The sequence below is a fragment of the Octodon degus genome, unplaced genomic scaffold, assembly GCF_000260255.1.
Source record: "Octodon degus isolate 3935 unplaced genomic scaffold, OctDeg1.0 scaffold00115, whole genome shotgun sequence".
Lineage (NCBI taxonomy): Eukaryota > Metazoa > Chordata > Mammalia > Rodentia > Octodontidae > Octodon > Octodon degus.
In genome coordinates, this window is record NW_004524691.1 from 7,736,611 (window position 1) to 7,752,889 (window position 16,279).

Here is a 16,279-nt window from a genome sequence, read left to right on the forward strand (position 1 = left end):
TATCATTCTACTTTTTAAATTCTTTTTCTCCTACTGAGTTCTTTCTAAAGGGTCTATTCTAGCTGGCCATTTGCTTTTTCTGTAGTGAAGGTGGCATGAGTAATATCATGTATGGGAGTTCTGTAGGTAAGTGCGTTAGGCACCTTCTGTGCCCTGCTTGTAATAGTCATTGTTCTACAGACTGGGCAGGCAACTCCTTTTCAATTCTAACTGGAGGGGAACAGTGACCTTTCTTTCTGCCATAAGACTCCTCAGCAGTTTGGATAAGTGCAAATTCCCTGAATGTTAATTCCAAGGAATTAACTCCCTATAACAAAATCTTCAACTGAGGAATACAGTTCTGAGGTACATTTTATAGGACTCTCCAAATGGTCCCTAGCAGAATAGAGCCCTTTGCCTAATGAAAAACTAAAAGAGAGAATGGAGAAAGTTGTAGATGGAGTTGGGTTTTTTTAAGAGAAAGCAAAACAAAAACAAAAATAAAGGCAAAAAGGATCATAATAAAGTACAGAATTTGAAAGCAATGGCTGTTATATTATCTATTTTTATTATCATGGATGGGGATATTAAACAAAGCTTCATATACAACTTAATATGTGAAGTTCATGATTTGCCATTTGAGCAGGCAAGTGATGACTTAGGTTTGAGCTGATTACTTTCTAAAATAATGGCATGAATCATAATTAAAGACCAAGCGTAGTCCCAGTTGCCATTAGAGAATCATACTCTTATTCTCTGTCTGGAATCATAGAAGTTTTGTTTGGAGATAAAGAATTAAAAACTGTCAAAAAGTTTTCTCCAAAGGCTATTTAAAAGTACCTGATTTTTGCTTATTGTCATGGTATTTTGCTTTGTGGTACAAATTACTGAAGCAGATGCGGGCAGAACACAATGATGCGTAAGATATAGTCTTTATTTCCATCAAACTGAGGAGTTAAAATACCTGTACTTATATGAATTATTGAAAGTCTATTGTATGCTTTTAGGTGTTTATAGAAGTTAGATTAGGCAACTTTCACATAGTATATAGTAGTTGAGCCAAACTTTGAAGGTTATTAATATTTTCGCCCAAACCAGTAATTTGTGTACTTTAACTCAAAATTACTGTGAAAAGACAGAATAATGAGGACATAAATTGCTTGGAAAAATATGAAGTCCTGGATGCAGGCAGGATACTGGTGATGTTAGCAATGTTTTGAGAATGGTTAATTTCTAAGAATATAAAAATTAGGATGTAAGCTCCTAGTAGCACTGATTATTGATTAAGGAATAGGTAAGCAACCTTATATTTTTATTTTGTTTTTGAGTTTATTTTTACAATCTCAGTAAAAATTTTAAATTTAAATTGTCCTTTGTATTATCTTTTACTTATGGAATTATTCCAATCTCAGCTAAAAATATGTGTTTGAACATAAGCTCATACTTGAACATAAGGTAAAACTGCCATTTGAATACATTTAGAATGTCACCTCAGTATCAAAAGAGATTTCTTGAAATATCTTGACAGAATCTAATATTTTCCTTCTGTTTCTCCTAAGAATCTTTTCCAATAGAATTCTTTTCCAATAAAATGAACTCTACATATGCAGTTATGCTGCTTTAGAAATGAAATGTCAAAAGATAGCCCCAATATAGTCAAAGATATAGGTTCTATTCCAAGACCTATATCATGATTGTAATTATGAAAATAAATTTTATTTCAAATACAGTAAGTGAACACAATGAGGAAGAAATATGTAGTGTGCTTTCAATAATAAAGAGTATACAAATGTTTATAAAATGCAGTAAGTTGAAGAAACATTTTCTCTAACTCAGATTTTTCATGAAAGACAGATAGATGTCACACTGAATAGCTAGAGAGTATGAGTCTAAAAATATTATGCAGCAGTGCCAGAATATTATTTTCCAGTACCAGTAGAAAATTGTTATTAAGCTGTAAAATTAAATATGTAATGCTAATGTGCTGAGTTAATTTACATTTTGTGGAATAACTTTATTTTTTCTATATTAGCTGGCTGGCAGAGAAATTGAACAATATTTGGTGGTGTTTTAAAGTGATTTCATAAGCGTCTAACTTTGAGACTCCAAACATAAATCTGGAAATAAATAGTATATGGTATCTTCAGCTCCTCTGCGGACTGAAGTATAAGTCCCCCACCATTTCTCCACATAACTTTTCCTGAGAAGACAGTTGTCGTTGTTCTGGCAAGTTTTTTCCAACCTAAATTTTGGTCACGTTTAAAAGGAAAACTATGAAGGTTACCAATATATTTTAAAGATAATTTTTTAAAATTGTAATAGTGAAGAACATATAAATAATACTGAACTATGAAAAGTAAAGCATGTCTTCCACATCTCTTTCTATACATAGTATATAATACTAAACATAATGGATAAAAAGGATATGCTATAACTGATACCCTGAAGCATTATTTTTAACCTCAACAATAATACTTTATAGCTCTCTTGAAATTTAGATCATGTAATATGTATCTTTTTGTGCCTGGCTTATTTCATTTAATGTAATATCCACCAGGTCCATCCATATTGTTCAAATGGCTGGATTCAAGTCATTTTATGGTTAAATAGTATTACAACATAAGCCACATTTTCTTCTTTCTTTCTTTCTTTCTTTCTTTCTTTCTTTCTTTCTTTCTTTCTTTCTTTCATGTATTTAGTACAGTGTCTCACTATGCAATTCGGACTCAGTGATCCTCCTGTTTTCAACCTACCCAGCTGTGGAATTATAGACATGCACCATCGCACCTCATCTCAGTGGCCAGCTCAGTTTGCTCAGAGGTGGGGCCAGCACAACATGTGGTGCCAGAGATTGAACCCTGATCCCTGTGCTTGCCTAAACAGGTGCTTAGTCCATTGAGCTATCTTGCTGGCCTACATTTTCTTTACTTGCTCATCCATTGATTGCGTTTGGTTACAAATCTTGGCTGTTTTGAATACTGCTACAGCAAATAGGGGTATACTATATCTCTTCAACATGCTGATTTCATTTGGATTATATACTTAGTGGTGGGATTACTGGAATATGTGGTAGTTCTGTTTTTTAATCTTTTGAGTAACCACTACACTATTTTCCATAAAGGCTGTCTAACTTACTTTCCTACAAATAGTGTGCAAAGGTTTCTCTTTTCTCTACATCCTCACCAACATTTGTTATCTTTTGTCTTTTTAAAACTAGCCATTCTAGGCTGGCCAAATAGCTCAGCAGATTAAAGTGCCTGCAAGCAGGCACAGGGGCCAGGGGTTTAAACCCCAGGCCTGCTGTGCCGGTCCCACCCCTGGGGCAGACTGAGAGGGCAATTAAGACTGGATGTGGTGGTGTGTGCCTGTAATCCCAGCTCTTGGGAGGCTGTAAACAGGCGGATCACTATGAGTCTGATCTAGTAGTGAGACCCTGAATACCCTATAGACCCTTCCCTAAAATACCAAATAAAAAAACAAAAAGAAAAACAACAACAACAACAAAAAAAAACAGTGTTGCTGGAGTGAAGTGATATAATGGTTTTGATTTATATTTCATTAAAGATTAGTGATGTTGAGCATTTTTTCATATACCTGTTGTCCAATCTTTGTATTCTTTTGAGAAGCATCTATTCAGATCTTTTGCTCATTTTAAAATTAGATTATTTATATGGAGTTTTGTTTGTTGGCTTGGTTTAGTTTTGCTGCTGAATTGTTTTGAATTCCTTGTATATTGTAGATATTAATTCCTTGTTAGATGTGTAGTTTACAAACATTTCCCCATTCTGTAAATTATCTCTTCGCTTTGTTTCCTTCCAGGCCAATGTCACATGTTTTCCTATTTTTCATTTAGTTGTTTCATAGTTCCAAGTCTTGCAATTTTTATATCTGGTGAGGACAAGGGTCTAATTTCATTCTTTTATATGTCTCTAGTAAGTTTTCCCAACACTATGTTGAAGAGACTGTTCTTTTCTTATTGTATATTCTTAGTAGCTGTACTGAAAATCTTTTAAGTATAGATACATTTATTTATTTCTGGATTCTCTGTTTTGTTGCATTGGGGTGTGTATGTCTATTTTTATTCCACCACCATGCTATTTTGGTTAATATAGCTTTGTATTATATTTTAATTTCAGGTGTGGTATAATGCCAAATTCACCTGCTCCCCAAGGTTATTTTGATTATTTGGGAGTTTTAGTAGTTCTATGTTTGTTTTAGGATTTTTTTTTTCCTATTTCTGTGAAAAATTTTAGTTGTACTTTAGTAGAGATGTATTGAATCAATCAATTTGGATAGTATAGATTTTTTAAGAGAATAAGAAATAGTAAAAAAAAAAAAAAAGAAACTATACAGGATTTCACTAAATAAAATGATAGGAATCCAACAATGTTTGTTATGTTGCATACTATTGTCTTCAAATTAGTTGTTCAGATTACCAGATATAAGCATGCAAATATAGTCAAAAAATTAAAGAGAGAAAAAATAAAACATTAACTTCTCTTTTCAACAGATCAGCAGAAATCAGCAGTACAATTGCCTAAGTTGTCCTGTGGATATTTTAATAATATTAATTCTTCTACTCCATGAACATGAGATATCTTTTCATTTATTTGTAACACACAAACTATGTGTATGGGTCTTTGTCTTATTTTAGATCTATACCCCATAAACAGTTTATATTTTTATTTTTATTTTATGTATTTAGTACAGGGTCTACAGGGTCTTACTGCACAGATCAGACTCATAATGATCCTCCTGTTTTTAGTCTCCCCAGCACTGGGATTACAGATGCATGCACACTCTCACTGTCCATCTCAGCACACCCTGGGGCTGGGGTCGGGAAAGCACATCGGGGATTGAACCCCAGCCTCTGTGTTCTGCCTTAGTAGGTGCTTTAGTCTGCTCAGGTATCTGGCTGGCCCTAACAATTTCTTTAACAGTTTATTTGACAACTGCTTTGGTGCTTATGAATATAAACTTAGACTATACACCTTCATTTGTTGTCTTATCAACTCTAAATACTATGCAAGTGGATCAGGATTGTACTATAAGGACATGCCAAACCCTTGACAGTCTCAAGGGATATGAAATTCAGAACTCAAAAAAAAAAAGAAAAGAAAAGAAAAAGAAATTCAGAACTCACATGATAGATGCATTCATTCATTCACTCATAAATTGTCATTTAATTTTCTCTATAAAGTATGATTTAACTCTCACACTGCTTCTCAAATAAGAGGGAGAAGCATATGATACTACCCCAGTCCAGCAGCAGAACATATGAGTCTTTTATAAACCCTTTTTCAGAATGCACACGACTTCTTTCCAACCCGCAAGTAGAACATGCTTACCTGAGTGAAAAATCATTGCATAGACTTCTGATGTGCCTGACTGTGAGTATGTTGTGCAAGTGGTCTAGAAACAGATAAACAAATGAACAAAAAGGAAAATTATATGTATATCATATATAATTATATATTTATAATGATTAAGATATATTTTCAAGTTAGCAGGTATCATTCTCTTAGCTCTAACTCTTGTCTCATTATTTCGTTGTTGACCCTAGTAAGAAGCTGTCCTTCCTAGTTAGTTCACAAGCATTCTGGTGTGAGTATTAATGAACGGAGAACAGCAAATCAAAGTAGGGATGTGTGTAGCATAGGTGAGCTCATTGTTTAGATGTGTGGCTTGTGCAAGTCATATTTGTGTCCTGCAAAGTTTTATCAGGGGATGTTCAGAATTTAGAATAATTGAAAGTCTAATTCTGAATAACAAACTCAATCTATATTTTATACCCTCAAACTTGGTAGGAAAGACTTAGAGGTCTGTGATCTTGTTTGAAGATCCATCCAGTAGAGTTTAAAAATCACAATGAAAAGGATTCACCAATCTGGAAAGCTGGTTACACAGCATTGAGTTGCCTGTGTAGCACCTGAGGGTAAGTGAAAAGCCTAACATGAGAAATACTAATGGAGTCCTCTGTTCTTTTGGCAGACTGCAGCTGAATATGTGAAATCTCGACTCCCAGAGGCCCTTAAACAGCATCTTCAGAACTATGAAAAAGACAAAGAAAATAGTGTGTTGTCTTACCAGACCATCCTTGAACAGCAGATTCTCTCAATTGACCGAGAAATGCTAGAAAAATTGACCGTATCTTATGATGAAGCAGGTATGCTTGTTTTAACATTCACACACAAATTTTTTTCCATGCAAAAAATTTTTTGTAGATCTTGTTTAAAGTTAGACGTCTCCTGGCACATGTCTGTAATTCCACCACTCAGGAGGCTGAGGCAAGAGGATCCCATGAGTTAGAGGCCAGCATGAGCTACATAGCAAAACCCTGTCTCAGAAACCACATACATACATACACACCTTTTTATGAGGTAAAAGATTAAGGGCAGGCTAGATTTAAAGTTATATCATATGGGTTAATAGTATCTGTACAGTTTTAATGTCAAAACTTTTTTAGGAGATTGCTAAAAATGGCTCTTAAATATCAAATACCTTTACATTTTTGCCCTTTTTTTGAAAGGTGGAATTTTCCTGACCTTTTATCAACCATGTACAACTATTGATATAATCTTTTAAAGTATTACTTCATTTTTGGGGTACTAGCTAAAAACTTTTACTTTTGATAATCTGAGAGCTGTTATTTGATTCAAGTATTTTCTTTTTCAATTACAGATATTTTCTTTTCTAAAGAGGGATTTAAAAAAAAAAAATCTTTTTTGAGCCGGGTATGAATACACACACCTATAATCCCAGCACTCAGGAGACTGGAGCAGGAGGATTGCTATGAGTTTGAGGCCAACTTGTTCTACAAAGTAAAGTCCACCTGAGCTACATAGTGAGACCCTGTCTCAAAAAAAAAATTGTTTTTAAATTTTAAGTTGAGTTTGACTTCTTTTTCATAGCAACACAGATTAAACTGATCCCTTAATACCATAGCAGAGATCTTGATTTCCTGTGTGCCTTAAATTAATAAATGAGCTTATTAATGAAGTTGTAGACAGCCCTCCTTTAATATATTTTTATCTTTACATGATCTGTTAGCTAAATCCCAGTTTTAATGAAACTTGTACAGTATTACTCTATATTAAATTTTTAAAATTATAAGAATCTCAATTATTAAAATATTTAGTAGAAGTAAATTTGTGCAGCAGCAATATCCTGAATAAATTTATTGTATCTCTCCCACAAAAAAGGAGGAAAAAGTACAGAAAAATGGATTTCTAATGTTGATAGTATTGTTCTCTGTTTAAAAATTGGAACTTCTGCTTTTATTTCCGTGGCCCACTTTTCTGCTTATCTCCCCTTTTCACTGGCTCTGACTTGATCACCTTACTGCCATAAAATGCAGACCAGGGAAGGGCCTTGTCTTCAGGATGCATTGTAATATAAACAGTTTCAGTGCTTTATTCTCAACACCTGAGTTCAAGCTAAGATAGTACACAAAAGAGCAAATTTCAAAACAAAACAAAATACTGCATTTCTTAACCACAAATGCCAGTTTTTTAGTTATTGAATTGTCTTCACTTTCATCCCACCCTCTAACCCCTTCACTTCTCTGAAGCAGGATCCACATTTCCATCCTTGCTCAGGATGTCTTTACTTCTCTGACTCTGTTTTATTTTTCTAGACACATTGGTCTCTTCTGCCAGTTGAATGATTAGTCATTTGGTCACTTATACAATGGATATTTGTCATATTCTTAATAGTCTTCTCTTTTAAAATATTATTTATCTCTTATCCTTGATGGCATAAAGTACAGATGTGATCAACCCTAATCAAAATTATATCTAAATATTCATAGTCTCTTTGAGATTATAGAATTTATATGCTAAACCATACTCATGTTATGGTGAGACCTACAGATTTGCTTGAAATAACACAATCACTTAGTTGTAGAGCTGAGATGCTAATGTCTTTATTGCTAGGATGAGATTTTGCTAGGGTATGCTAAGGTTTATGGAGTTTCCGGGGGTTTCCAGTATTCTTAAAGAAAGCAGGTCTCTAAGAATAACTGTTGTACTCTTGTAAGCGTTTTACAAAGGGCAATTTGTAGTAATCAAGTGGTTATTTTTATAGCCATCACCCATGCCACATTAGTCATACCCTACTTTTCTACCTATCCCCCTTTTCACTGTCCCTATGCTCCATCCTCTCTGACTCTATCATCCTACTGCCATAGGACGGGAAATAGGGAGCAGTCTTGTCTTTACCCCTTGATGGGTAGACAATGGGTTGATTGGGTTTTGAGCTTCTTGCCAAGTATTCGGCCTTGTGGGCTAATAGAGGAATTTGGATAGTGTCTTGATTACTTTTCTCTTATTGCTGAGACAAAAATACTTAGTGCCCAAAGTTGAGGGAGGAAAGGTTGATTTGACTCACAGTTTGTAGAGCCTTCAGTCTATATAGCCAGCTGGCTCCAAGGAGGGTGGCATAGGAGGCAAGCATTAGAGAAGAGAAACAGCAGTTCATGGCAGGCAGAATGGAGCAAAACAAGCACAAGACCTCAGCAGCATCTGTCTGCCTCTTTTATACTAAATCTAGGCTGCTGGGATTAGGGCGGGTGCCAAAGGAGTCAATGGTGTGATTTAGTAATCACCCACCCTTAAACCTAGCATTGCATCATGAAGCAATCACACACTCTAGATCCAGCCACCTCTGAAAAAGCCCTATGACAGCATAAGTCTTTGGGAGGATATCTAAACATAAGCTGTAACAGGTAGGAATGGCAACCTGCACTTGGTGGGGTGATGTTGCCTACACAGAAGCAGGTGTCAAAACTACTGACAGTCACTGCTGAACCACAAGGCTGCTTGAAAACTACTTGTTTCTCATAGCCACACAGAGCCTGCTTCTTCTACCCTCTATAAAGGGCTTGAGTCTTTAACTTTCCCCAGAGGTCTCCTCTGACCCTACAACCACACTAATGCAAGTTCTTATTTGCTTAGTATCTACTACATGTTTAGCAATGTGCTGCACTAGGTAATAAGAAAAAGAAGGGGAGAGCATTGAAAAAATGTTCTGGAACCTGAGATGTAGGAAACAGATCTTTAATGTCTAGTGAGGAAGCTAAAACATAATTGTATGACCTCTGAGGAAAAACTCCCTAGGAATTAGAGACTAAAGATATCCTATAATATCATTCACTATCAAAAAATTTAGATTTGGGGGTCAAGTGATAGTGAAAGTGGCTCAGGTTTTACATGCACTTTTTAGAGGAGGACATTACTATAAACTATGAAACAGAAATGCTGAAAGTGGCACTGTAAAGAAAAGAGGAATGTAATTTTATAGATGAAGGGCTAACAATTAGGTACCAAAATGGTAATAAGTGTTAGTCATAACCTCTATCTCCCAGTTTTTCCTTCTATAGGAATAATTTTCGAATTTCTTGAATTGCTGTTATCTTCAGAGATACACGTTAGGGGCCAGGGAGATAGCTCAGTAGAATAAGCACTTGCCTGGCAAGTGTAAGGGCCTGAGTTCAACCCCTGTTTCCACCAAAAAAAAAAAAAAAAGAAAGAAAGAAAGAAAGAAAGAAAGAAAGAAAGAAAGAAAGAAAGAAAGTACAGAGGTACACATGTGCTTTGCATGGCCTGTAAGGGCAACTACTTGGGTGTAGAATTAGCCTATCCATAAACTCTGTCTCAGTTACCCCTCTTTCATTGCTGGGACAAATACCTAACACCCAAAATGAAGAAAGGAAAGGTTTATTTAGCTCACAGTTACTGGAAGTTCCAGTCCACACTTGGCTGACTCCAAGGCAGAGCAGCACATGGCAGAGAGCAGCCTTCCAGGGTGGTGGCAAAGAGCAAGAGAACAAATGGGAGGAGTAGCGGCAACAATGGCAACAGAGAGCAAGTCTTTCTCCTTTAAATTGCATTCAGGCTATCTGCCCCAGGCAGTACTCATACCCATAATCCCAGCAGTACAAAGACCTGTAATCACAGTGGATCATGAGTTAATCTCAAACTCTAGAAGTTCCACCCCATGACTGCATGAGGCTTTGGGGGGACAACTAGACACAAACCATAACACTTTGCAACTGAAAACAGAGGACTAAGAAATAAAATACTCTAAATCTCAAAATTTTATTCTAGCTTAACTGATGTTGTCATTAGCAAAGTAATTTTTTAGAATCTTTATTTCTTCATCTATAAAACTGAGCTAGTACTATTTATTGAGGGTATTATAATAAAATATATCATGTTGGGGCATGCTACAAATCAGGCTGCAAATGCTAAATTGTGCCACTAATGCTGGATGAAAACACTTAGATCTTTTCCTCAAACCACTAAACAATATTTTTAGGGCCTTTTCTTTACATGTACTATTTGCAGAGGTAGAGAGAATTTTTTAAATGATCTTCAGGAGTTTTGAGAAATTAAGCATTGTCTCTCTGTTAAGCCATCCACTCTGGGCTTAGTTTGCCTTTGTTCATCACAACAGGATTCAGAGTTGCAGATTTGGTGGGGCCTGTGTATGTATGGGTGAATGATTCTTGGTGTATGGTTCATTTTTTTTTCTTTTTTTAAGAGTAAGAAGAATTTATTGAGAGAAAGAACGCTTCTGTCTAAGAAGGCCATAAGGGGGTCCAGAAAGTGGGTTGCCTGCCAACTCCACTTCTCAAGGGTGTTTAATGAGCAAAACCATGAGCTGAGATGGGACTGAGCTATAACCATCAATAAGGTTATAAGAATAGTCACTTAGACAGTGTTGATCCAATGGCACCTCATAGGCTGGGTGTCATGTGGGACAAAATTATGGTCAACCAGTAAGTTTACAACAAATATAGTTGCTAGGGAAACATGGATTAAATGAGGATCAAAAAGGGAAACAAGTCATGCAGCAAGTGAACATGGGCTCATTGTATGTTGTAAAATCAAAAGGTTACTGCTTCTTCCTCCATAACTTACATATTAATGATTTTAATCAAAGAAAGAGGAGATAATAAGCAAAAAGATACTATTTAACAGAAAAACCTTTCATCATAATACAAAGGAATTAGGACAGAAACTTGGTAATAGTATCTAATACCAGGAAATATAACCTCACTATACTAAGATACTCATTTGCTTCAACTGCTTAGATTATGTCCATGATTTCCAAGTTGTTTTCGTTTTCTTACATCCTTAGTTTAGCTCTCTGAGTTTTAGGAAAGATTCAATTGTTAATTAAAAAATATTCTGGTCTCCAGAGAGGTTAATTTTTCTTTAATGCTTATCCACTGATAAATCAGCCTGAGTGATTTAATGATAATTATCACCATCTGTACCTTCTAAACTTCTAAGACCTAATTAATAAAAAAGAAATCCTTAAATACTTCCCAAAAACATTGCCTTAGAACTCTTCTCTTCCCTCTCCCTTTTTTTTTCCTGTTTTTCTTCTGTGTGCTTTTTTCTTTGTATGTGAACATCCACAAGTTGACTGTCTAGCAATCAAATTCAGCAAAGAAATGGGGAGTAAGTGAAAGCCATGGTCCACATCACAGAATTAATGGACAAGTCCACACGACAAAGGCTTTAGATTATTATCCACTGCCCATTACATTTTTATTATTTTCCAGTGTTAGATTTTTTTTTTCTGATGCTAAGTGTTATACTTGGGGGAGCATGGAATGCTGGGGATTAAACGCAGGACTTCATGCATACCAAGCAAAGTGTTGTACTTTAATTTCAGAAGAAAGTAAAAGATGTGGAATAATATAATTAGAGAACAATAATTGTTAGTAATCTTGCTATTATAAACGTTTTGGTATATTTCTCTTGCTTTGTGCATTTAAAAGGTGTTGAATTCTGTAGTTTTATATTTTGTTTTCTCTTAATGTTATTACATAAGTAGTTCCCCATTTCATTAAAATTTCTTTATATAAAAATAATGACTACATAATATTTTATTTGAAGCAAGCATGCACTAAATATTCTTCTATGTTGGGCATTTATTTTTTTTATTTTTGTTTTGCTATTGTGCATAATATTGTAAGAAATATGGTATGTATTTGTGTGCATTTTATATTACTCCAGAGAATAAATTTCACAAATAATAATTTGGAATTAAAATTGGGTGGGGTAAAGAGGTTGATACTTGGAGCAGTGACAATGAAAACAGCTAAGAAAGAGAGCAGTTAGTAAATGCATAAAAAGATGTCCTCAATTTCTCAACCTTGTACCATACTCACAGTCTTACCATTATACACAGACTGTATCATAGAGCACACATCACTGATGTTTATAATGGTGACCTTGATTCACAAGAAAAAATTCAATAATGTGTATTATACTATGGATAGAAAACAGGAGTTGCATAAACCAGTGCCTTAATCCATTCAGGCTTTTATATCAAAATACTGCAGATTGGGTGACTTAGAGACAATAAAATTTATTTTAGACAGTACGAGAAGCTAAGAGGTCCAAGACTAGGGCTGGCAAGATAGCTCAGTGGACTAAGCACTTGCTTAGGCAAGCACAGGCACCAGGGTTTGATCCTAGGCACCACATGCTACATGCGCCCCGCCCCCAGGTGCTATGAGCCAGCCACCAAGACCAGGTGTGGCTCAGGCCTGTAATCCTACCGCTGGAGAGGCTGAAAACAGGTGGATCACTATGCAGCCCATCTATGTAGTGAGATACTATACAAAATACATGAATGAATGAATGAATGAATGAATGAATGAATGAATGAATGAAAAAGAAATGAAATGAATTCAAAAAAACAAAAAAGAAGTCCAAGACTAGAGGTGAACAGTTTCAGGGTCTAGAAGGGCCTGCTTCTTTGTAGGTAGCTGTCTTTTCCCTAAGTTTGCACAAAAGACAAGAGATATTTGGGGCCTTTTATGAGGGCTCCTTGGAGGTCTCATTCTAGTCACCTTTCAGAGACCCATAGCCAGTATTGTCACTGTGGGGGTTAAGTTTTACCATATGAATTTGGCTCAAACAAATTTTTAGACCATAGTAATAGTTTAGAAAAATTTTTATCCAAATGGTTTGATTTGATGATTATAGGAATAAAGATGTTTTGTGGTATAACTGGAAGAGGATTTAGAAACAGAAGAGCCAGATTATATTCCTAGCTCTGCTGTCAGCTAGATCTACAATTATAAATTAACATCATGAGCAGGATTTCATAGATGTCTTCCAGTTCTGAAACTAAGTTTCCAGTCTCTTGATAATAAAAAAATTCGGTAGCTATTATTTCTGTTGGCTTTATTGCTGTTCTCTTCTCTCCTCACACAGTCCATGTAATTTGTACCTAATAATTAAATTTAAAAAGATCATCATGAGCTTTATTTAGTATTTACATAATTACAAATTCATTGCATACCAAATTCATTGGTAGGATGAAGTTTGACAGTATGAGTCAAGCAGAACTGGGTTTTAGAGGTAGGTTCTGAGATATCGTTCATAAATCCTTATTGAAATAGTTTAGATTTTCTTTTTTTTTTTTTTTTTTTTTCTATACTAGGGTTGAACCTCTGGCCTCATGCTCTATCACTGAGGCAAGGGCTCTATCACTGGGCTGTATTTCAAGGCCTACATTCATCTGTTACTGCTTATTAATGGTAAGCAAAATCCAGAATAAGAAGTAAGGTGTGGTTTGTTTTTTATCTAATAATGTTTTTATTTTAGCTGAAGTATTAATTAATATATATTTTGGTAGCTTGGGCTTAGCATAGAGAAATTTCTAAGGAAAGTAATTATTTAAGAAAAAATTAAAACAGCATTTCCCCTATCTCAAGAAAGTAACATTATTCTAAATACTCAATATTGTTATACTGGATGAAAGTTGAAAAGTTTAAATACCAAAAATGGGGATTTTTCTGCACTTTTATGCTAGTGCATTATATTTCTTTAATCTCAAATTCTGTTTTTAATTGTTTTCTATGGTTAGGCATAAATAAGTAATATTCTCGTTAAGAATAAAGTTCTGGGTGTGGTGCTACTCTCCTATAATCCAAAATTCTGGGAAGCTGCAGCAGTAGGATCATAAAGTCAAACCCAGCCTGGGCAATTTAGATTTTTAGCAAGATACTCCTGTCTTAAAATTAAAAATAAGAAGGCAGGCTTAAGTGACTGGGACCGTAGATCCATGCTAAGGCCCTGGATTCCATCACCAGTGCTGAAAAAACAAGCAACACACACACACACACACACACGCACACACACATGATCAATTAGTATGGTGTATAATGCTTTGTGTTGGAGGGAATTGTAAGGTGTGGCAAGTAGGCCTTTTACTTTAGAGTGATATTCTGTATTACAGACTCAAGATCCATAAGCCTTGGGAGCAGGAGGGGTCTGGAAGTAGGAATAAGGGCTGTGTACCTTTCCCTTGAGAAAGCTGAATGTACCTGTAGTGGAATGCTCTAGCAGCATCTTGATGCAAACCTTGAGAAAGTTGCCCAAGTTGCTGCTTAGATCTTCTGCTTCAGAACTCATCTCAAGCCAGCATGGGCCCTGTGCCCATTCCTACAGTTCACCAGAAACCTCTATTCCTTTCCAGTGAGCATATGATTTAACCATGTACAAAAAGCACTTACAAGTGTTACATGAACCAGATAGTGCAGATGAAAAAGGAGAAAATTCAGCTGTTGTTTATTGTGTTCATTCGAGCTTCAGTGAAAGATGAGGACCTGCAGAGCCATTCACAAATGTCAGGCAATCACACACACTGCCCCAGAGGAGGTGAGAGAAAAAGAGCAGCATTAATTTTTCAGCCTGTTCTTTATGATTCCCTGATGTAGCTCAGTGCTAGAATTCCTGAGAACTGAGCCTAAGCAAAGCTCTCTGCTGTGAAGATGCACCCAGCATTGTAATGTAGTTTTTGAAGAAAAAAAAAAAAAAGCTTTTAAAAAAGGTAGGCAAATGTGCTGTTGGCAATTAATGACATAGCTAGAGGGTTACCTCCTATTGAACTTAATTTATTCTTAAAATAGATAATACCTGAAAGTTATATTTATGTTTTAATCGAGCCATTAATGTCCTAGTAGTCAGTGATATCAAAAGGAAGCCATTACTGTCTTGGGGGAAAATTGAGCATACATCCAGAAACCAAACCCAGGAAAGAAAGTGTGAATTATGTAGGGTCCTTGAGGGTTTCCTGAGCACACAAAACAGTCAGTAGAAGGCATTTGCAAGGAGTTCTTCACTCTAACAAATAGTGAATTTTTCACTGTATTTCTCAAACAGGTCCTAGGGGAGGAGGTGAGACACTGAGGTTTGCTTACTTCATATCTGCAATCAGAATCCCAGTTATGAGTTTCAAAGATATTCCCTAGGGACTTGCTGACAAGAAATAGAGGATTTGGATGTAAGGGGAAAACAGGAACCCCTCAAAAGCTTTCAAAGTTTAGCATTGACTGTGCAACTGTTATAGGCAGCTGAGTTAGATAGAAATATAGACAGACAGGGTTAGACCCTCACAGAAGCCAGTATGGAAGACAAGATACCTTGAAACTGTGGGAGACAGACACTCCAGCTTTAGGTCAGACCTCAAGACAAAAGATCAAACAAATGTGTGTCTTCCTAAGGAGAATCATCAGGGATTGTGTAAATTTCTATCACCTTGAGAAAGCCACAGTCACTAACACAACCCCCTAGAGGAAAGCCCCTGTTCTGTATTCATGCCCTCTTGCATGACTTGAGTTTCCATTTGATCCTGATTTAATCAATTTTACCTGGGAACTTATGCTTGTAATCTTATTGGTTGACCATAGTTTTGTCCCACCTCATGCCCACCTTACAGAGTTTCTATGTTTTCCACCTGGGATCCACCTTGTGCCATGGATTTGCTCTATAAAAAGACAGATTCCTGGGCAACTCAGTTGAGTCTCCTGTCCTCCCTTGGACAGAAACTTAATCTACCTCAATAAATATATTCTGCTCTTAACCTCCAGTGTTCCTAAAATTTATTCTTCAGTTTTAGAGAACATGAACTTGCCACAGGTATCTTTTAGATTTGGAGTTTTTTTCCCCCTATATCACAACCCATACCACAAGCTTTCAGTTAAAAAATTGTTTATTTTTCTTGCGTAAGAATAATATAAATGTACATCACGGCATTTTTAAATATAGGGAAAAAAAGGAAGAGTAAAGAATAATCTCTAGTCTTACCACCTAAACGTATCTGCCACATTTATAATATTTCCTTCTAGTCATTTTTCTCTTCTGGATTTTAATTATTTATGCTCAGTTTTGTATCAATTAAAAAAAACACTGAAATATTTCTTCATGTACTTTTAAACCACATATAATTTCAATTTTTAATGGCTATAATATACTACTGAATGTGTATATCA

The 16,279-nt window shown here is 35.6% G+C and overlaps 1 protein-coding gene across 1 annotated transcript in view; it reads left to right on the forward strand.

Annotated features, from left to right (window-relative positions):
* Positions 1 to 16,279, forward strand: part of Ppm1l (protein phosphatase, Mg2+/Mn2+ dependent 1L) — a 357,536-nt gene that overhangs the window by 250,749 nt on the left and 90,508 nt on the right. Inside the window, exon 2 of the mRNA XM_004639855.2 lies at positions 5,971 to 6,145. Coding sequence (XP_004639912.1) covers positions 5,971 to 6,145 — 175 coding nt within the window. The remainder of the gene's footprint in view (positions 1 to 5,970; positions 6,146 to 16,279) is intronic.